General features: G+C 44.9%; 1 protein-coding gene across 2 annotated transcripts; it reads right to left on the bottom strand.

Moving 5' to 3' along the window:
• Nucleotides 1-123: 123 nt before the first annotated feature.
• Nucleotides 124-21,936, bottom strand: grnb (granulin b). 2 transcript variants are annotated; one of them, XR_007193844.1, is made up of 17 exons: nucleotides 21,794-21,936; nucleotides 20,256-20,368; nucleotides 17,433-17,585; nucleotides 17,071-17,208; nucleotides 14,676-14,789; nucleotides 14,085-14,226; nucleotides 13,586-13,695; nucleotides 13,198-13,351; nucleotides 12,297-12,388; nucleotides 11,980-12,118; nucleotides 11,527-11,624; nucleotides 8,351-8,593; nucleotides 6,768-7,019; nucleotides 5,864-6,121; nucleotides 5,177-5,410; nucleotides 2,228-2,418; nucleotides 124-2,132 (listed from the first exon to the last, which is right to left on the bottom strand). XR_007193844.1 is itself a non-coding variant. In XM_048246818.1 (16 exons), exons 3-16 carry the CDS (start codon nucleotides 17,583-17,585, stop codon nucleotides 2,278-2,280), a joined length of 2,268 nt encoding a protein of 755 aa, XP_048102775.1. In that variant the 5' UTR covers nucleotides 20,256-20,368; nucleotides 21,794-21,936; the 3' UTR covers nucleotides 124-2,277. The 2 variants fall into 2 exon arrangements, 1 of the variants encoding a protein (XP_048102775.1); XM_048246818.1 differs by having other exon boundaries at nucleotides 124-2,418.
• Nucleotides 21,937-22,281: the final 345 nt, after the last annotated feature.

The raw sequence follows: 22,281 nt of genomic DNA, 5'->3' as shown, positions 1-22,281 counted from the left end.
AGCAGAGAGCTGGGTTAATATAAGTGTGAACTGTGATCCACTAAGAGGGTCTAATGCCTTCACCCACACAACACCAGTCTTTGTAAAGGGACAGAATTCAACTCAAGACAAAGGACACACAGATTAATGGTTTTCTTTCCTTTTTTTTTTATTTTCCATCTTAATCCTTCACTTGAATAATTATAAACAAAAGACAACCGATCCACTTCAAACAAAGTAATAATCAAAAATCACTTAATAGTAAAATAAAAACAGATCCAGAGTAAAGCCAGCTCTTTATTCCTTGTCCAAAGACAATCTGTCGCTTTCCGCCATCCGTAAAATTTCCTAAAAGTCAAGAGGTTGTTTTGACTCTGACCATAAAAGAGATACACTAAAAAATAACCATGTTTTTTAAAACAAATTTGAATCAGATGGTTCAGACTCTAGCTGTAAATCATCCTCACTGGACACACAAGACCCATGTGTCAAGCAGGAAACCCCACCCTGAGGATCATGGGAGAATGAGGCCCTTCAAACAGCATGGAGAAGGAGCTAACACCTAACTTTGTGAAGCATGACGCTGCCCTCACCTGGACCAGATAACTGCAATGTCCTGCCTATGCCCAGGGCCTGGCCACCTTCTGGATTGATGTTACATTTGGGTAAGCAGCTAGCTGAATTTCTAGGACGATAAGGCACACCCTATTTAACCAGAAGTCACTCTTAAGTGCATGAGCTAAAACTAAAATTAAAAGCTGTGCTAACACTGATTTGATTGACATGAATAAAAAGCATTAGTGACACTAAAAGTGGAAGCAGCTGGTGCAACAGCAGGTATCAGGGATGCAGGTTTGATGTGTTGTCATGACAATCCAAACAGGAAACGAGGAGGAGTAGGGAGTGCATGCACATGGACCACACAGATCCTGGGGGTGGACATTCAGACACAAAACTGCACTGCTGGTCAGTCTTACTTGGCTGTAATCAACCAGGAAGCCACAGGGTTATCCTGAAGTCATGCGTTTTTGGCTCCGTAATGAACAGTCACAGAGGTTACTAAAAAAAGGCTCTAAAACTCTTTGGATTTATGATTTGACTTCCACCTTTTCTAATCAAAGTTCTTAACTTTCCTTATGAATCAGCTATGCCTCAGAGGTTGCGACAAAAACACTGATGGCATTTGTCTGCTGTTCCCAAACAGCCTCTCAGTCTGGGCTCAATCACACGGGGTCAGGGTTGGGGTCTAGATCAGGTGAGGGGCCAGGTGTGGGGTCAGGGTTGGGGTCTAGATCAGGTGAGGGGCCAGGTGTGGGGTCAGGGTTGGGGTCTAGATCAGGTGAGGGGCCAGGTGTGGGGTCAGGGTTGGGGTCTAGATCAGGTGAGGGGCCAGGTGTGGGGTCAGGGTTGGGGTCTAGATCAGGTGAAGGCCATGTACGGGCCCAGTTCCATCCCATAATGTTCCTGCCAACTGGATAGCCGGTTTACCACACCAACACCTCGAATCCGAGGAAACTCTGGTAAGTGGGGGGGACCAGCTTACAACCCTGACAGCCCACATCAAGGAAAACTCTGTTACCTGGGTGACAAGTTCAGCACACCCACAGAACCTCCTTCAAAGCAGAGGGACTTCGGTTACATTCATGTCCCTCTGATTGCCACCTCGAAATGCTGGGACTACAGACAACACGCCTGCTTGAATGACACAGGAAAATGACTCAAGTGTAAATAAAATAAAAACAACCCCCTCATCGCCCATCTCAGCATTAGTTTACAGTGACATGAAACATAATCATCTACTGTGAGAGAGAACCGAGACTCACTAGACAGTTCCTAGGTACGAGCGGATTAGAACACAAGCAGATGACAGACATACAGGAAGCAGAACAGACATACGGGTGAGGAGGCTTTTGGGAAATAAAAAAAAAGTCTCTTTCACTTGGTGCGCTTGTGGCAGCTACTCTGAAATGAAAAGACATGAAATGAGTGTTTGAGTAGATGGCTGATTTTGAAAGACTAGGAGAGGAACTACAAGAGAGAGAGGAAGGTCCCTTCTGTTCCAGAGGTCCAGACCCAACAGCACTGGACTGGAGTGTGTGTCAGTTCAGCAAGATGTCTGAGAAGAAAGAGTGTGTGTGTGTGTGTGTGTGTGTGTGTGTGTGTGTGTGTGTGTATTTAACCAGTGTTTGGATTTTTTCACAGACTGTTTTTTGTAGACTATTCTGTGCAAGTGTGTGTGTGTGTGTGTATATATATATATATAGATAGTAGTGCAACTGCTCAGTCTCTAGGTGGTTCTCAGAACTTGTTGTCCCACCAGGTGAGTGTGGAGCCCTTGGAGCCTTTGGAGCCCGTGGAGCCCTTGGAGCAGCCCTGGATCTCAGCATTGCAGATGTATCCCATGGGGCAGCAGTTCTTCATGTCAGGACAACACACCGCCTGTAGGATCAGAGAAGAAAGCAGAGACATTTACATCTAATCATTTAGCACACACATTATATAATTTAGCACACACATTTTATCATTTACATCTAATCATTTAGCACACGAATTTTATCATTTACATCATCACTGTCATCACCTCACATACATACAGCACACTGCTTGCTACAGTAAGCCTCCTCTACATGCTGCACACTGACCCCATCCCCCCTCCCTACATACACAGCACATTGTCTTCAGGATCTTCTCCAACACACATCCTCTACATATTTACAGCACACTGCCCCCACCTACCCACACACACACTACAAACAGTCACTGCTCCACTCCCCTCCAGCCCACACTCACATCTTCACTGTCATCACTCACATACATCATACATACAGTACTCTGCTTGCAATAGTAAGTCCCTTTACCATACTTGCAGTACACTGCCCCCCCCCCCCTCCCTACACACACAGCACATTATTTCATCAGGAAGCTTCTCCAACACACATCCCCAACATACTTACAGCACACTGCCCTCCCCCCCCCTTTAATCATTTAGCACACGCATTTTATCACACACAAAGTGACTCACAAAATGAGTAATAACATTTCAGCAACAATGCAGAGGAGACTACCCCTTAGGAGAGAGAGAGAGAGAGAGAGACACTACACTGGCCTTTTCTGCACAGTTCTGATTGTCTGCCTTTTTACATCTACATTTCAAAGCAGCCCATATCAGATGTTTGTGATGTTTGTGTTTACATGGTTCACCAATGAGACAACCCGCATTCATGCACCAGAGTGATTTGGGTCGCCAAAATGAAAGCAAACATACAGTACAGAGGCCACTGCACGAAATAACACAAGCTTGCATTATTAGGCTATTTCAGTGGCTACTTGTTTACTTTCGTTTCCGAAGTGTCTTGAGAAGTACGCTAAATAGAGTACAGGTTTATTTTAAGGCAAAAAAAAAAAAAAAAAAAAAAAAAAAAAAAAGTCCTCATTGCAGCTTTTCCATCTCTGTTCTCATTTGCACTTCATCGTTCTGCCAGTTGTGCACGTGGAAGCAACATTACATGTAGTGCAAATGGTAAAGGTTAAAATATTGTGGGCATATTCAGCGACGCGCAAGTTGAAAACGACAGAGAATATCTTATCTGCCCGCTTTATGGGAGCTGCACCATGAAAATGACTGTTCATATACATTTTCCCCTTGTTCCTATAGCCTTATGTTTTTCCCTTGTTCATATAGCCTGTTCATATATTTTTCCCCTTGTTCCTATAGCCTGTTCATATATGTTTTCCACTTGTTTGTATATAGCCTAAAGAACAAATAAAGCAACCAAAAGGGACTAGTCACTTGTTTCCATCGCTAATTTAGATGTGAAAGAGCTAGCAGAACCGGGTATGCTAGCTGTCAGTGTTTTTAATGAAGAGGCTGACTTCTACGTGTAAACTGGCATGGCGTGGTTGTCTTTCATCTCCATGGTCAGGCTAATTCACATGCATGAGAGGCACACGAGCTGAGCTAACCAGCTCCACAGCCTCATTCATGTGTGTGAGATGGCAGGTGTGGGAGTGTGAGCGTGCAGCTGATGGGATCAGGAGGAACAGAGACACTTGTGTGTGTGTGTGTGTGTGTGGGGTGGCACACTGAACTAAGGAGCTTAGGGTTTGCCCTGTCCATTTATTAGATGTTACAGCCACAACTGACTTTAAAGGGTAGACATATGGAACTGTAATGTAAATCAGTGGTCACTGAAATTCAAGTGGCACTAGTGTTGCGGTTCAACGGCCACATTGTCTCTTTTGACAGAGAGAGATAGAGATAGAGATGGAGATAGATACTTGTCTGCCTGGTGAGATGGTTAAAGTTTCTCTCCCTCATCTCTGACCATGAATGAACTGGGGTTTTAGGACCGTGAGCCTGATGAGACAGCAGCGATCGTCTTATATGCACAACACACCTAGAGAAAGTATTGATTGCCTACAGTGAAATGTTAGGGCTTCAGGTAGACGGGTGGGTCATCTGTAGGGTCATACTGTGTCATTTCAGTCAAAGTAGGAGAATCCTTCTACACACCATCTCAGAATTGCTTGCACCCGAACCAGCAGGTTCAGAGGAAGCTTCTTCCCTGCGGCGGTCACCCTACTGAACGCTAGCTCTGCACCCCGGGGGCAACCAGCCAACTAAGCCAAGACTGGCTTGGCCCTTACCTGGAGCATTGATTGCCTAAATTACCCGATCATGTTGACCCCGCTCGTAGTTTGGTAGTGTGTTGTCCTGTCCCCTATTTCCACCCACTCACTCAGTCCCTCAAGGTGCAAAAAGGGACACTGAAATGTAGTGGTGAATTTAAAGCCAAATTCAGATAATTATTTGTATATCATTTCTATCCTCCCAAGAGCCCTACTTCACTAGGTAATCAGTGCATTAGCTCAGATCAGTACTACAGAAAACGTTGAGGAGAAGGGGGAAACAAATTGACGTTAGACAGAATTCTCATCGTAAAATCAAAACTCCACTAGTAGCTCCAAGCGGTTTGTACACTGCAGCACTACAACACTGTATCACTGTGCATAGTCATTGGCGGAAATAGGTGACTGTTCTATACCCTCTTGTAGGGGCAGCAGGCCTAGCTGAAGGGTGGAAATAGGTGACTGTTCTATACCCTCTTGTAGGGGCAGCAGACATAGCTGAAGGGTGGAAATAGGTGACTGTTCTATACCCTCTTGTGAAGGGTGGAAATAGTTGACTGTTCTATACCCTCTTGTAGGGGCAGCAGGCCCAGCTGTCGGGGGAGGTCCTGCAGCAGGTCTGGTCAGTGTCGCAGCGGGTCTCGGCGTCACACTGCACATCCTGGGAGGGCTGCTGGGCCTCGGACAGCGGCGAGAGGGGGACCGCGGCGGCCCGGTCCGAGGGCTTCACACAGGTACCGGACTCCAGCGCACAGGTGTAGCCCTGCGGACAGCAGTGCTCGTGGTCGCTACAGCACACCGCCTGGAATGAGGAGGAGGGACGTGTTTGTTATTATGTTATTATCTATCTGTGTGTGTGTGTGTGTGTGTGTGTGTGTGTCTCTTGACCAGAGGACAGCAGCCCCAGTCTCCAGTGGGTAGTTTACAGTGTGTGTGTGTGTGTGCACCTTGACCAGAGGACAGCAGCCCCAGTCTCCAGTGGGTAGTTTACAGTGTGTGTGTGTGTGTGTGTGTGTGTGTGTGTGCACCTTGACCAGAGGACAGCAGCCCCAGTCTCCAGTGGGTAGTTTACAGTGTGTGTGTGTGTGTGTGTGTGTGTGTGTGTGTGTGTGTGTGTGTGTGCGTGCGCACACCTTGACCAGAGGACAGCAGCCCCAGTCTCCAGTGGGTAGTTTACAGTGTGTGTGTGTGTGTGTGTGTGTGTGTGTGTGTGTGTGTGTGTGTGTGTGTGTGTGTGTGTGTGTGTGTGTCGCACCTTGACCAGAGGACAGCAGCCCCAGTCTCCAGTGGGTAGTTTACAGCACGTGGAGCCCGCCGCACAGCTGCTCTCGTCGTCACACTTCACGTCCATCACACCCTCTGCGACCTCTGACCCTGCCGACCCCTGGACGACCCGGGCCTCCTGCTTCCTGTACCAGGGGATCTCAAGGCGACCTTTGGTGCAGGACGTGTGCTTCTCGTCACAGGTGAAGCCACTGGGACAGCAGTGGTCACCTGAGCTACAGCAGACCGCCTGGACACGAGATGGAGGGAGAGAGAGGGGACAGAGGGGAGGAGGGGAGAGGGGGATGGGGAGGAAGGAGAGTAAAACAGATAAGGATGGTAAGTGATGGGGCAGTTAGTGGGTCAGGGTAAGTGTGTGTGTGTGTGTGTGTGTGTGTGTGTGTGTAGTTCAGTTTATTTTTTTGTCATTGTTACAGGATAACAACGAAATGTTGTTAGAGCAAAACAGACAGGCATATAGCTTTTAGTTGTCCACCCATTTACCTTATATCATTTAATATTTAAATCCTCATGAATCACCCATTACCTTACACATAATTAACTCCCCATAAAATCCCCCATAGAAAAACCCAGAAAGTTCTATATCCAGTAAAGTGCTTAGTGCAATAAATAGTGTGTGTGTGTGTGTGTGTGTGTGTGTGTGTGTGTGTGTGTGTGAGATAATGACAAAGGTAAAGTAAAAGACAATAACAACACAACAGACCGTAGAAGAGAGGGGAGGATGGGAGGAGGACTGGTTTAAAAACAACAACGACAGTAAACAACAACAAAAACAGAAATGACAATAAGCCATCAGCATCTACTTGCTTGATGTTACTTCCTCCACCAAACACTCCCATTTCCCCCGTCCTCTGCGACATCACTTCCTGTCTCACCTGACGGAGTGGGCAGCAGCCCCACTTGCCGGCTTTGTGCATGAAGCAGCAGGTGTTGTCGTCGGGGCAACTGGTGTGCCCGTCACACATGAGCCCATGGGATGGCACCGGCGCGGCGGGCAACGTGGCGCTCAGGGCGGGCACCTTCCTCACCAGGGGCACGGGGCCGCGGGCGCTGTCACAGGTGCTGGCCGGCAGGTTACAGGTGGTGCCATGGGGGCAACAGTGCAGGTGGTCCTCACAGCATACGGCCTGATGGGAAATGGAGTTTAGTATACAAGACACGGTATGACAGAGGCCTCACGTAGACGGTCAAGAAGACTTAATTAGCTCCCCACATGGGAGATGAGGCAGAGAAGGATAGAGATGCATACAAGCTCAGTGTTTCCCATACATTGACTTATTTGTGGCGGCCCACCACAATATCAACATTGACCACCACACAATGATTTTTCCAGGTTGTACTAAATTGTGATTAAATCTGGTTAGCATCATAGCACGCTGCGCTAATTTGTTAAAAACTGTTGCATTCAAGCTAATTATGTTAACCTGCCACCACAAGTAGAATTCAATTCTGTGGGAAACACTGAAGCTGTTTCAAAGTCATGAAGGAATTGCCTTTTTTTTTTATTAAATACACATTTAATCAAGTACATATTTTTAAATATGTACCGTTGAGGAGCTAAGATGAGTATTTAGGGGTTAATCTATGTATGGAGTGCACCCTTAACAGCTACCTGTAACTATGTGTGGAATGCACCTTTAATAGCTACCTGTAACTATGGATGCAGGGTTCCCACACCTTGGTTAAGATCAAATTCAAGGACCTTTCAAGGCCCAATATCCTTAAAATTCAAGGACCTACTGTAATGTGTTGATAAATTTCAAGCGCGGGCATGGTTAAATCATGTTACCTCAACAGACCAAGGATACCTTGCCACAGTTTTCTTTTGGTCATATGACAGGCCTATTCTACTTTTCATGTTTGTATTTTGCATAAAACTGAACTGAAATAAACTTGTCCTAATCAAGTTAAACTCGTTACCATGAACCTGTCGGTTTATTCATCAGAATATTAAATTAAATATTTGGGCAACAAACACTACATGCGGGAAACACACAGAAATCACGCTGGCCGTGTATATGTTAATAAGCGGAATTGTACGTAATTGTATGGATTTTTTTCCCTCAAAAAGAAATTCAAGGACTTTCAAGGACCTTCATTTATTTATGTCTCTTCCAAGGGCCTTGAATTATTTTTTTCAGATTCACAAACTTTCAAGGATTTCAAGGACCCGTGGGAACCCTGTGTATGTGTGCACCTTTAATACCTGTAGCTATTAAAGGTAACTGCATGTTCATGTACATGTCTGCATGTGTGAATGACTCAAATAGCATGGTCTCCAAATCAGTCCTTACGGTCGTGTGTGTGTGTGTGTGTGAGAGAGTGTGAGTGTGTGTGTGCGTGTATAGGTGTGTGTGTAGGTGTGAGTGTGTGCGCGTGTATAGGTGTGTATGTGTACGTGTATAGGTGTGTGTGTGTGTGTGTGTATGTATCTGTGTGTGTGTGCGCGTGCGCGCACCTCAGGTAGCGGGCAGCATCCCCATCCCCCAGCGGTCGTCTTGCAGCAGGTGTAGGTGTCTGGGCAGGACTTGCTCTCGTCACACTTGGTATTGGGTGGCTGCGTGTCCAGGGCGAAGGTGGACGTCTTCTCCAGCCAGGGCACGGAGGCCAGGGGGTCGGTGGGGTCGTCGCAGGTGCTGGCCCGCTCGTTGCACACCGTGTCGTGGGGGCAACAGTGGGTGTGGTCGGGGCAACACACCGCCTGGGAGGGGGTGCAGATTATACATGAGGTCAAGTATTAGTATTATACAATGCTGTGCTGAAGTTATAGGCATTTGTCGTTACATTTTATTAGTGTAATTGTCGTTACATTACTTTATTCCCCTGCTTGGTTGAATTTCCCATTGTCCTACGTAATTTAGAACCACCATTAACCGTATGTTATCTGCACACCTATGAAGTAGATCCATTTTTTGGCCGTATCTCACTTGTATATTAATTCGCCAAACTCATTGTGAAGTTTAAATGAACTTTCACGTTGCATCCGAGCTGTAAAATGCAGACGTTCAGAACATTGCAACATTGTAGCATATGACGGAGGTGGCTTTTAGCTAGATGGATAACAGCAGGCTAAGTAAAATAGCGATGTTTCAAAGCTAAAGTTCATCAGAATCTTGGGATACGCCCGCTTGACAACGGGAGAGATAGAACTAACGACTGGCCTTTGGCCGTAGCAACCATCCATTTAGAACTAGTAACGGCAGTTTGTCCTGTGAGTTGAGAAATTAGTTGATACGTGTCGGAAGAAATGTGTTCTACAAACAAGACAGTTTTAGCGTTAAAACGTTTAAATTGAAACAGGAAATGAACACAACGCAAGTGGCAACAGTGGAATAAGCGGGATAATGGACTCCACGGTGGTCTGTTCACAGAAGTTAATGCACTTACGAGGTTTCCTCCGGCGGCGTCCGGGCCGCTTTTACAACCTCGACCGTGCATTAACTTCTGTGAACAGACCACCGCGGTCGCCCATTATCCCGCTTTTCTTCTGCCCCACTCTTGTGCGCGCATTTAGTTTTGTTGGGAAACAGGAAATCCGTCTATATATGTAAGTATTAAGTTGTTGCTTGTGGTTTTGTGTTTGCTTATTTCACTCAATATTTCATTCAATATTTGTATTATATCAGATCATTTACATTACATTACATTACATTAGGCTGACACATTTTTATAGCCTAGAAATCTAGACGCACCCTAGCGGCGGCAAATTAATTTGCTCAGCCTGTACGTCTAGTAGCAAACCATAGGAATTTCTATTAGCTAACACCGTGGATGTTATCAAATCACAGTGCTCTATTTTGTTAGAGAGTCTTAAGGCGGGCTTAACAGTATAACAACAGTCCTGCGACGGTGAACAACAAGGAAGGTGGCTATGGCGAACGAAGAGCGGTTGTTTGAATCGGGGTTGGCATCAACTTTGGAGGAGTTGGACTTGTGCTTTTCTTTGAAAGTTGAGCAACACAATGCACTTAAGTCATTCCTTTCGAAGAAGGATGTATTTGCCGTTTTGCCGACAATTTTAGGACAATTTAAAAACGGTAGAGTACAGTAAGAATAAGTGCATCAGTGAGTGCTGTCTTGAGTTCAGTTCAAGTTGAGTGTCAGTTCAAGACGGGTGGTGAGTGCTAGGATCAGCAAGACTTGTTGTAAGTGGTGCTATGAGAGCAGATGTTCTCTAAAGAGCTGGGTCTTCAGGAGTTTTTTGAAGATGGAGAGGGATGTCCCTGCCCTTGTAGGAACAAGATCGTCTATTCACCCGTGACCCAGCGCTGTGTTATTTTATTAATCCTGTTTATCCGACCTCTAAGTTGAGGAGGTGAGGAACTGAACACACATGAACACAAGTGAACATGTGGCATAAACATGAGTGTTTGCTAAGGGCACATAAAGATACTCAACTTCAACGTTGCTTCTTTCAACCTTCTTGCTCTTGTTTCCAACTCATTCATTTTTCCTTGCAGAGTCAGGTTTGTACACGTTTATGGTTATTGTTATATTATATTTGGTCTATTAGTAATATTGGTATTATCTTAGGCTATTTTACTATACACTGTTGATTTTAATGTTAATGTAATGCATGTTGATGTCATTGTAAGTTGCTTTGGACAAAAGCGTCTGCTAAATACCATAAACATAATAAACATAAACAAACTTCTACAGATTGTTTATAATTCAGTTCCTTCAGTCTGTGATATAGCTGATTACAATGTTTCATACATTGCGTTTACTATATACACATACACACACGCACATATAACACACACACACACACACACACACATATATACATATACTTTATGCATCTCTACCCTGTTCTGAGCCTGGTCCTGCTCAGCGCCTGCCCTGGTTCTAAGGGATTTGTTCTACTCAGCGCCTGCCCTGGTTCTAAGGGATTTGTTCTACTCAGCGCCTGCCCTGGTTCTAAGGGATTTGTTCTGCTCAGCGCCTGCCCTGGTTCTAAGGGATTTGTTCGTACTTGTTACTGTACTGCCATGATCTTGCTATACTTGCATTTGCTTACGAAGAGCACTAAAGTGAAAACACCTCCGGTCAGCCCCAGCTTGTGTTTATGGCTGGGACGGCGGCATGCGATCCGGAGATTAGGTTCAACGCGAGGCCTCCGGGCGCACTGGGTCCAGCCAGGACAGAGGTTCCAGTGAATAACAGCCCCAGCTGACCCAGTTATGAAGTTATATCATGAGATATGCAGCGGCACGCAGACCTGATTCAGCAGCCCTGGCTCATATTGAGGAACAATGCTGAAGAGGTTATTCAATATAACCCAAGGGAGGAGGGAGGGAGAGAGAGAGAGAGAGAAGAGAGAGAGAGAGAGAGAGAGAGAGAGAGAGAGAAAGAAAGAAAGAAAGAAAGAAAGAGGAGAAAACTATATCATGTGAAGAAGAAACAGGAGAGAAACAGAAAGACACAACAGACACACTGGTAGACAAACAGCACGACTGTCAGAACGATAGATAGAGCACCATAAGGCCATATATACAGATAGACGGACAGACAGACAGACAGACAGACAGACAGACAGACAGACAGACAGACAGACAGACAGACAGACAGACCAAGACAGGGCACTCTGCCCCTAACCCTACAGTGGGGGAGTAGACATGCAGTGCGCCTCACCTCCTCCAGGGGGCAGCAGGCCCAGACGCCAGATGCAGTTTTACAGCAGGTGCTCCCATCGGCGCACGCCACCGAGTCATTACAGGGCACCGCCGAAGCTGGAGAGAGAGAGGGAGAGAGACAGAGACAGAGGGAGAGAGAGAGAGGGAGAGAGAGAGAGGGAGAGAGAGAGAGAGAGGGAGAGAGAGAGAGGGAGAGAGAGAGAGGGAGAGAGACAGAGGGAGAGAGACAGAGGGAGAGAGACAGAGGGAGAGAGAGACAGAGGGAGAGAGAGACAGAGGGAGAGAGACAGAGGGAGAGAGAGAGGGAGAGGCAGAGGACAGAAATATGATGAGTCAAAATCGACGACATATTGCAAACACAGGAGAAATTAAAGTGTGTGTGTGTGTGTGTGTGTGTGTGTGTGTGTGTGTATGTGTGTGTGTGTGTACATGAAAGGTGGTGTGGGCTAACCTCTGATCTGGGGTGGGGTTAGAGCTGGGATTTTGGTTGCCCAGGCGATGCGTCCGTTGGTGGACATACAGGTGCTCTTGGCGAGATCACAGGTCGTGCCCTCCGGACAGCAGTGCAGGTGATCAGAGCAACACACCGCCTACAAATACACATACATATGAACACACACTTACTTAAAAATTCACAAACACACATGAACTTGCACATAGACAGATATGGATCAGACGATGACAAGACTGAACATTTTTCCACATACACACTTCTACTGGCTTCTATTCTATTGACTAAATAATGATGACAGACACACACACGTTTACCTTTGGCATGGGGCAGCATCCGTAGCTGCCATTGCCGAGGGCACAGCAGGTGGTTTCGTCAGGACAGGTGGAGATTTTATCAGGACAGACCACTACCAGCACACCACCACAGGCAGGAGAGGACCGGAGGAGAGGACACACAGAGAAAACACAATAATCACTGATGAGGTGTCCAAGGTCATGCATCAGAAGATGCTTCTGTAAACTATAACAACTGGGACATTAAAGTTACAGCTCATGAAAGCAAACCAGCTCTAGTAGAACTCTGAGCTGCTAACCAATCAAAGTATGAATCAGCGTCTGCGCCATTTCAATTTCTTCATGTAACTGTAACTGACAAGCTCATGACACCCCAGCAGACATGCATCACATTTTGTCGAGCGACACTTGTCCCACTAGTCACCTGAAGTATAAATTGGCCTCAACACTGCTCTCTTCATCTAACTCAGTGTTTCTCAAACTTTTTCAGACTAAGGACCACTTAACCAATAAAAAAGAAACGCACGGACCACCTAGAAAAAAAAAAAAAAAAAAGATTAGACCTACTTCAACAGTATAATAGCCTACACAATAGGCCTACTCACTCACCACCTTGCTTATTGTCTTTGCACTTTGCTTATTGTGTCAGAGGATTAATTTGATTTACACTACATAGACAGTGTTGCAGAACTGTTTGGATTTACATACAAGTTGGTTCAATATTGCAAACAACATATCTATATTATATTTTACCACGTCTGCTCGCGGACCACATGGGATAGTTTGCGGACCACCAGTGGTCCCCGGACCACACTTTGAGAAACACTGATCTAACTAGCCTATCTAGCATCAGTCTTCCAACACCACTTCCTGCACACCTGTACCTGAGGATGGCGTCTGCAAGCCTTACTGTAGCTCTTACCATCTTTGGCAGCAGGCAGTCGAATGAGCAGAGCGGGTTGCTTTTGGGCCAGAGGGAAGTGTGTCTGTGTGCGTGAGGACGTACACATCTGCTGCTCCAGGTCACAGGTGGTGCCGTTGGGGCAACAGTGGACCTTGTCACTGCAACACACAGCCTAACACACACACACACACACACACACACACACACACACACAGGTGAAAATTACTATATTGGAATTTTACTATCCAGGTTTTAACATTCTTTTCTGTTTTCCCGTCTCTTATTGTAAGACACAAAATGGGGCATGGGACTTAGACATAAGACTTCATCATCGAACAAAGACACACAAGATTACAGCACACACACACACACACACACACACAACAACACATACACAGACTCTTACGTCAGGGTAAGGACAGCAGCCATAGCTTCCAGACTTCATCAAGCAGCAAGTAGTGTCGTCAGGACAGGCGGATTTGGCACCTGGGCAGGTGATGGAGCCCACACTCCTATCTACACACGCAGACAGACAGACAGACAGACAGACAGACAGACAGACAGACATTGTTTTAAAGATTAAAACTCTATGTGGATATTTTGAGTGGCTAATGCGTTGAACCTAGTCTTGCAAATGATCTGTAGTCATCTCTATGGCAACATGAGCCTGCTGAGCAGACTATGACTATGACTCATGACTGAGAGAACATGAGCAGGGTATTCCACAGAAAGCGCTTTTAGCCATCGAGCTCCCTGTGCAGTGGGTAGGGACCAGGGAACACAGTGTAGGAACCTTTGAAATAGGAACGCAACCCCAATCAGACACAAATGTGTACACACACACACACACACATATCATCATGGTACGAATCTGTGTGTGTGTGTGTGTGTGTGTGTATGTTTACCTGGTGAGTGCGCTCTCTTGCGGGCGCGGAACTTCCTCCACATAGGAGTGGATCCCAGTGTGGCAGACACACATTTGGAATGTTCTAGATCACACTTGGTTCTCTCAGGGCAGCAGTGTCGTTTGTCCTCACAACACACCGCCTGCAGACCACAGGGATCACAAGTGAATGACGTGGGCAATATCGGTTTATATAAATAACATACAACACTTCTGTTTACAAAACAAAACATGTCTAGGGGTATAATGTAGTATAAGGTCATTGAGCAGGACTGACTGTTAAAATGAGTCCTTCCATGACCACCCATAATGCCCTACGTTTGACAGTATTCCATTCCCTATAATGCCCTATGTTTGCTAGCACTCCATTCCCCATAATGCCCTATGTTCGACAGTATTCCATTCCCTATAATGCCCTACGTTTGCCAAGGGGCAGCATCCCCAGGTGCCCTACGTTTGCCAAGGGGCAGCATCCCCATAATGCCCTACGTTTCACAGTATTCCATTCCCCATAATGCCCTACGTTTCACAGTATTCCATTCCCCATAATGCCCTACATTTGCCAAGGGGCAGCATCCCCATAATTCCCTACGTTTGCCAAGGGGCAGCATCCCCAGGTGCCGTCGATCAGCTGGCAGCAGGTGGTTCCGTCTGGGCACTCGGATTCCTCGTCGGGGCAGATGACCGCAAGTTCATCCTCCCAGGGCTGAACACACAGGAAGAGGAACAGCTACATCAGACAGCTCAGGCCAAAGTGGAGATTTTTTGAAAACTCTGTTTTACCGTTTGTGTGTGGACATGGTTTTTTTGATTGTGGCGTGACGTTTTCTCCTTTGTTTGAAATGGCCATCACCACCATTTGTTTGATTGACATGTTCTTGACAGCCTTTAACGGCCGATTTTGCACATCCGTGTGAGCTGAATCGTTTTAAAATACCAAAGGAGGAAAATGATCAGTTTTCAAAAACACGGGTACGTCGCCTAAGACTGAGAGATGGCTGACGCATGCCTGATTAAAAAGTCATTTTATGGGTTGTGAAAAAGAGCAGGGCACGACTCCAAAAGACTGCTATGCAATAGAAGGCAGGGGCTTGCAGGGCTTGATGGGGGAAAAAGTATAGGCAATAATGAAATACAGCCTATTAATGGTCAATAATGAAATACAGCCTATTAATGGTCAATAATGAAATACAGCATATTAATGGTCAATGTGTCAAGTACATACTTTCTGGCATAGCAGACAAATGATTTTGAACAACCTGTCCTGACTGAAGCTCGAGGTCATTATTAATTACTGGGAGAAGCATGATGTTCTTGGTCTGGGAACTCACCATTGGCAGTGCTCAGTCCGAGGGGCGGATTGTCACGGTCTTTCAAATTCCCTCTGCACGCAATAGGATAGCGCTACAACTCATGAATCCCATGTATTTTTCCCACCAGCGGAGCTAGTTGGCTAGTTGATCAAACGATTGTCAAGTCACACTGTTTGCCAGTGTCTACTTTTTCTGTCAAGTAGCAGGGAATTCACACGGAACAGTCTCAGCTCTGCCGTCATTATGTTAAGCCCGTCCACCGACTCTATACACGATGTGATTGGCCTGACCGAAGTTTGGTTTATCCAGCTCGCAAGCCAACAGAGAGTTGCTAGACTACCCTGGCTTCTAATTAGATTTTCCGCCGCTAGGGTGCGTCTAGATTTCTAGGCTACTCATGCACGGACACATGGTCAGTATCGCTTTAGCTAATATTTCCTAATAATATTTCATCTGAAAAAATGACTTTTACATTTGTATGCCAGTGATGAAACAAAAAGTGACAGAATACAATGTACCTTTGAGAGGAAGCAACAGCATGACCCAAACACACACTATTATGGGTAAATGCAGGGTAAGAAACCACACACACAGTCTCTCATCTAGAGAAGTGTGCCGGGGAACTGAGGGGAGGATGTGTGTGCGTTTTTGTGTGTGTGTGTGTGTGTGTATGGAGCAGTGAAACTAAGCGGAGGATTGTGTGTGTGTGTGTGTGTGTGTGTGTAGCAGTGAAACTGAGGCGAGGATGTGTGTGGCCAGCGTTTCCTGCACAGGAAGGTGTTCAAGTGCTGCAGGATGCTATAGGTACTTATAGGGGAATTCCCACAGTGGTCCATCAGTAACCCAGCCTGTTGCACATTACACAGCATGAGGTGGTAGCCAATGACAACCCAGCCTGTTGCACATTACACAGCATGAGGCGGTAGCCAATGACAACCCAGCCTGTTGCACATTACACAGCATGAGGCGGTAGCCAATGACAACCCAGCCTGTTGCACATTACACAGCATGAGGCGGTAGCCAATGACAACCCAGCCTGTTGCACATTACACAGCATGAGGCGGTAGCCAATGACAACCCAGCCTGTTGCACATTACACAGCCTGAGGCAGCAGCCAATGGCAACCCAGCCTATTGCACATTACACAGCATGAGGCGGTAGCCAATGACAACCCAGCCTGTTGCACATTACACAGCATGAGGCGGTAGCCAATGACCACGCACAAGTGGCAAATACAAACGCACTGCAAGTTCCATCATCACTTGAGGAGTGTGATGGATCATGGGTAATGGGGAGTTCAAAGAGTGGGTATGGGAGGTATGGGATGTGTGTGTGTGTGTGTGTGTGTGTGTGTGTGTGTGTGTGTGTGTGTGTGTGTGTGTGTGTGGCTTGTGCAAAATTCCAGAATTGAATTGAAACTGGCTCTTTAATTCCAATTCCATTCTTGAATTTCAATTGAGGTAGCAAACAGAAAACAGAATTGCAATTTGAATTGTGCACAACCCTGGTGTGTGTGTGTGTGTGTGTGTGTGTGTGTGTGTGTGTGTGTGTGCGCGCGCGCGCATGTGCATGTCTATCTGTGCGAATGTGCAAGATTTGTGTGTGTGTGTGTGTGTGTGTGTGTGTTGCTGTCATGTGCATGTCCATGTGTTTGCATGTGTTGTGTTGATTCACCAGAGATGGAGTGGGTGGTCTGGCTGGTCTCCTCATGACTAGAGGCAGAGAGTGAGTCTTGTTGATGCACTTGGAGTGTTCCAGATCACACAGTGTCCCCTGGAAACAGCAGTGCAAATGATCTGAGCAGCACTCTGCCTGCAGGACAAAAAACAACAACAACAACAACATCAACATCAACACCATCATCAACACCATCATCAACACCATCATCAACACCATCCAACTCAACTGCTAAGCATCAATAACAGCTTAATTTGTCTCGACTGTACAAACCTTAACACGTTTGACAATTGACACAGATTCTGAAATCTGCAGAAGAAAATAGGTGCACAGACACACACACACACACACACACTTACGTTGGGCAACGGGCAGCAGCCGTAGCCCCCAGACGGCGTCTGGCAGCAGGTGTCTCCATCCTCACACATGCCTCCATCAGGACAGATGAGGGCTGAACACACACTCAGCAAAAACAGCGCACACACACTTACACACACACTCACACCCCTCATCTGTGAACACAAAAGAACAAGTGGATATTAGGACACAGACTCAACACACACCTTCATCTGGAAAACTTAACAGGAAGGAGTAGGCTTAAATACAGGAAACGGATAACACACACACACTTCTGAGAAACACAAAAGAGAAAGTGGACAATAGTTCAAGTTTGATTTTTTCCCGACTTTGACTAAGTGGACCAGACCCTGCAGAGGAACAGAAACATGACAGGTTTCATTTGTGCCCTGAGCAGAGTAGAGCAGAGCACTTGGCCTTGTTTTGGCTTTTACTTTCTCTTCCATCCATTACAGACAGGGCTCTCTATATTTTACCCATAGAATATGAGCATCTGTGTGTGTGTGTGTGTGTGTGTGAGAGAGAGAGAATGATAGAGTTATGTGGGCACATGTATGTGACCAGGCATGGCAAAAGCAGGCTCAAGTCGCAGAGACGCAAGTCGCGAAAAACGACTTTGAAGTTTTTTTTTTCAAAATTAGTGATTTTCGTTTTTTTGCAGAATGTGCAAGTTGAAGTCCTAAAGAAGCAATTCCATGTTTCAGATAACAGCATTGGTTGCTTTAAAAGTGTATATTTTGTCTTTGAAAATGTTTGAAAGTTTCAGTAAGTAAACCAGCGTTTGAATTGGGCGTGACTATTAGTGCTCTTTTGTTCTGTCGGCCAATCAGCTGTATGCTAGAAGTAACCTCATGGCTACTTACTGAACCAGCATGCTGTTTGTTTACAATTTGAATGGAGATGGACAAAGCACAGCGGATTGCAGATGAGCTAAATCTGATGATGAAGGCGACTGCATTACATTGGAGAACATCCCTAATCTAGAGCTGACCTTAGCCGAAGATAATTACAACGAGGAAGAATCTCTCGGTCTGGCAGCAGAGGAGCTAGATCGTAAGATATCAGATGCTATTTCCACAGTTACATTTGACGGGGATAAAGTTTGTGTGTTAGAAACTTTATCAATTGCTACTAGCTAACGTAGGCCTACTGTCGTTAGCTATTGGCACCATAGGCTACCAGCCAAAACCCATTACAGATAGTTTCGGTGGGCAATTAATTTGAATAATGCGAGAATGTCTTGTTTTGACTGATGGCAGGGTGCCTTGCATCATGTGTGCATTCAAATTAACAGGGTTTGCAAACGTGATCTCATGTTTGTTTAGTTCGCGTTTTAGACTATTTTATCTATTGCTAAACCTGCTAAATCCATTGCCAACCTGGTGCCTTGCGCTGGGTGGTAATTCAAAATAACATGGTTTGCAAACATGATCTCATGTTTGTTTTAGACTACTTTATCCATTGCTACTAGCTGGTTCTGTAACCCATTAGAGATCAAATATTATCAGATCTCCATGAGTGAGACATCATTGGATAGCTTTGAAACTACACTTTCAGAATCTGTGAATAACTCAAAATGTCTCTGGGGAGACATGTGCCTGGTTTTGCCATGCCTGGTTAAGTATGTGCATGAGTAAGGGGGAAGCACAGAATGAGTAGATGAGCGGGACAATTACAAAGAAAGCCCAAAAAAGCAAACACCTGCACAGGAAGAGCTGTGCAAGGTGCAAGGTGCAACACACACAGACATGCATTAATGTTTGTCGCATCATGACTTGTTTCTCATGCAGCAGGAAAATGCCATTTCTACTCCATGGTCTTTAAAGTGTGCACTCTACATAAAGAGACCAAGAGAAGTTCCTACAGAGAGTCAGTTTCACCAATACTGCAACTTTGGGTCATGTCCTTTTACAGTTCTGCAAATATTGTGCCTTATCATGGCCACGACCCTGTGCAATACATGGCTGGCCAACATGAACAGATGATGGAATTCCTCTACTCAATTCCCCACTATGTCAATACAAAACTGAGTATGAATGTCAACATACAGTATCTGACCAAGAGTGAAACACAGAAATGCTTCCCAAAGTAGCCATCGTGCTTTGATCTCCTACAACGGAGTATAATGAAGACACTGGATGACTACTTCTGGAGGACGGGGGTTCACACACAATTACACAAAAGTGAAACTGAAAATTAGTTGGCTATACTGCCCTACAAAGACAAAGTGCAGTATCTACGAAAATGTTTCAGTAGATTAATGCGATTTTGATAGATTGATCAGAGGATATGGCATTTTATATTGGTGTAAAAAAGTGAATTTCACAAAAAATGCAGTTACTGCACTTTGGCTTTGTAGGGCAGTATAGTATTTGGGCACATATGTTGACTATGTTTGTTGTTTACAAGTATAACATGTGCTGACACATTGACACAATTCAGGCCTACTGGAAAATTACCTGGCAAATACAATCAATTTACTTTCTGATCCTATTGGAGCAAAGTCCAAATCTCACAGTATTGTGACATTAGTTTTTAAGTCAGGTGGCAACAGGACAAACTTCAATCGCATTACATTTCTGACTGGTTTGTTTAACCAACATAATGAGCCATCCAAAAATGCACTAGGCACATAACTGAAGCATTCCTTTTGTGGAGTATTCACTGCAACAATTAGCTTCCACTATGATCAATGGAACTGGCTACAGCAGATGTGATAGCACTGCATAGAAATCAGACCAGTCTTCTAAAGCTATTTTTTACGTTTTGCGTAGTAGTACGCGGTGTAGCCCCAACAGGGAGGTGAAGCAGATGTGTACACTCACCGTGAGTTCTGTGTTTTTTACCCTCAGCAAGGAGAGGGATTCCAGCCAGAAGAAGGTGTACTATGTTTGCTTCTTAAGATGCTCTGAAGTGTGGCATACTCCACTCTCTTACTCTGCAAGCATCAAAGTGAGGGGAGGGGGGTTATTGTACAAGAGGGTAACAGAGCAAACGGCCTGAGTTTCTAGATTAGTGAGCAACTGATGACATTCACTCATGTTTTCTTTCTCTTTCAAAATAATATGATACATTAAACCCTAACAGCCCAGGACCCAGTGTCAGTAAAGAGGAAATTATGCCAGATTTGAGGAAAACACCCATTGTACCATAGGCTTTTATTTAATTCATGTGCTATCAGTTTAACCAAATTCAAATCTGAGCAGTTTTTGGCAAATGCAAGCATTTTGGAGGAGAAAAAAAATCATATTTTTTGTCAGTCTTGGACCTAGTACTTTTTTCTTCTTTTTTCATTCTCCCCAAAAATGTAACATTAAAAGTTTACTTTGCTTAGTTATTCGTTTCAATAACCTGAGGGACTGTACTGTGATAGAGTAACTTAAAATCTCTCTTCAGCAACTACAATGTAGGCCTATAGCTGTAAGGTGTTTTCACAATTTCCTTGCACAAAATATACACACAAATAACAATCTCATATATAGGTTGAGTCCATACAGAAACTCAGCCAAGCAGCTGCGTGTGAGCAAAAGTAGCCGGTCATCTGATTTCATCTGATGTTACCAACACTTGTGCATGCTGTGTTTAACGTTACATGTTTGCCTTGTGCAAGCTACTTGACTGCTGTGTTTAACGTTACATGTTTGCTTTGTGCAAGCTACTTGACAACTGAGGAGTGATTCATACACATCTAAACACATTCTGTTCCCATTTGCCAACCTGAAACATTTGCAAATTCAATATGACCTTTAATTGCACAGCCAAGGCTAAAGTTCCTTAGAACGTGTTACATTGTAACAAAACGCCCATGCGTTCGACGTCTGACATGATCATGCCTTATAACTTAAGTAGGTTACGGTTAAGTTAACCAGTAACTTCACATGAAAAAACAGGCTCACAGCACCGCCTAAGATTGTCCTAGCCAGGCTAACAGTAATATCATTGTGTTGTCAGTTTACTTTTCCCAGGAGGAAATGACTTACATGATCTACTTGTTTAGCCCAATTAATACCGAGGCGATCGAGCAAGCAAATTACTTTTGGTTCACGTGTTTATAAACAGAAAAGTGTTGTTCTTTTTATTCTAAACAAGCTGCAACCTGTGATTTCCTGTTTACCAGAAACCGTCGCCTTTTTAAATGTCAAGAGTAAGTATTTATCCGCTACGTCTGCAAAACAAGTGCATCTTTACATATTCTCATGTAAATGTGAACCAGCCACCAAATAACAATAGTCAGTCTCTCTTCGCTTCGCTTGCAAAAAGCTAGCTAACTTATTAGCAAGTATCCCCTATAATGTTTTACTTTAACTGACCACTTATGATTTCTGTAGTGACATGGCATGTTGAGTCGATCCGTATTTCTTACCTTTGAATGTGGTACCACGAACAAAAAAGGAGCTTAACGCGTAAAAATTAAGGGATCCTGTATAGTCTATGTGGCTAGCTGATATAGAATGACTGGCGAGGCGACTGTAGCAGCTGATAATGGAATCACATGATGCTCTTCTGGAGTCATGTGATTACCCCTGAGCATTGGACTGGGTTGAGACAGAGAGCCCCTGCTCATTCATTGGCTATGCAAGTCTGAGTAGGCCTACTCAACTTTTATATAGGCCTACTTTAATATGTAAAGTATGATAGAAAACATGATTGATGACATTAATATGCGCTTGCATAATATGAGAGTGACTTGTTTAGGACTCGAAAAAAATTACTTGGACTTGGACTCGACTTGGCCTTAGTAAGACTTGACTTGCTTGGGACATCTCTGTCTTGACTTGAGACTTACCTCACTTCTGCTAGTCATCATGAATGTTCTTCTGTTCATGTCATGATGTAGATCCTCGAAAAGAA

Source organism: Alosa alosa, chromosome 6 (assembly GCF_017589495.1).
Source record: "Alosa alosa isolate M-15738 ecotype Scorff River chromosome 6, AALO_Geno_1.1, whole genome shotgun sequence".
Classification (NCBI taxonomy): domain Eukaryota; kingdom Metazoa; phylum Chordata; class Actinopteri; order Clupeiformes; family Clupeidae; genus Alosa; species Alosa alosa.
The sequence above is the reverse complement of the archived record's forward strand: the minus strand, read 5'-3'. Positions and strand labels throughout refer to the sequence as shown.

What these genes read in the sequence shown, in the direction of transcription:
- grnb (XM_048246818.1), bottom strand. Translation starts at nt 17,585, where the DNA reads ATGAGGGGTGTGAGTGTGTGTGTAAGTGTGTGTGCGCTGTTTTTGCTG. An exon ending in GCTGCTGTCCTTACCCTGAC is followed by an intron (nt 13,352 to 13,585) that starts GTAAGAGTCTGT and finishes TGTGTGTGTTAG; the next exon opens with GCTGTGTGTTGCAGTGACAA. An exon ending in GCTGCTGTCCTCTGGTCAAG is followed by an intron (nt 5,411 to 5,863) that starts GTGCGACACACA and finishes TCCTCATTCCAG; the next exon opens with GCGGTGTGCTGTAGCGACCA.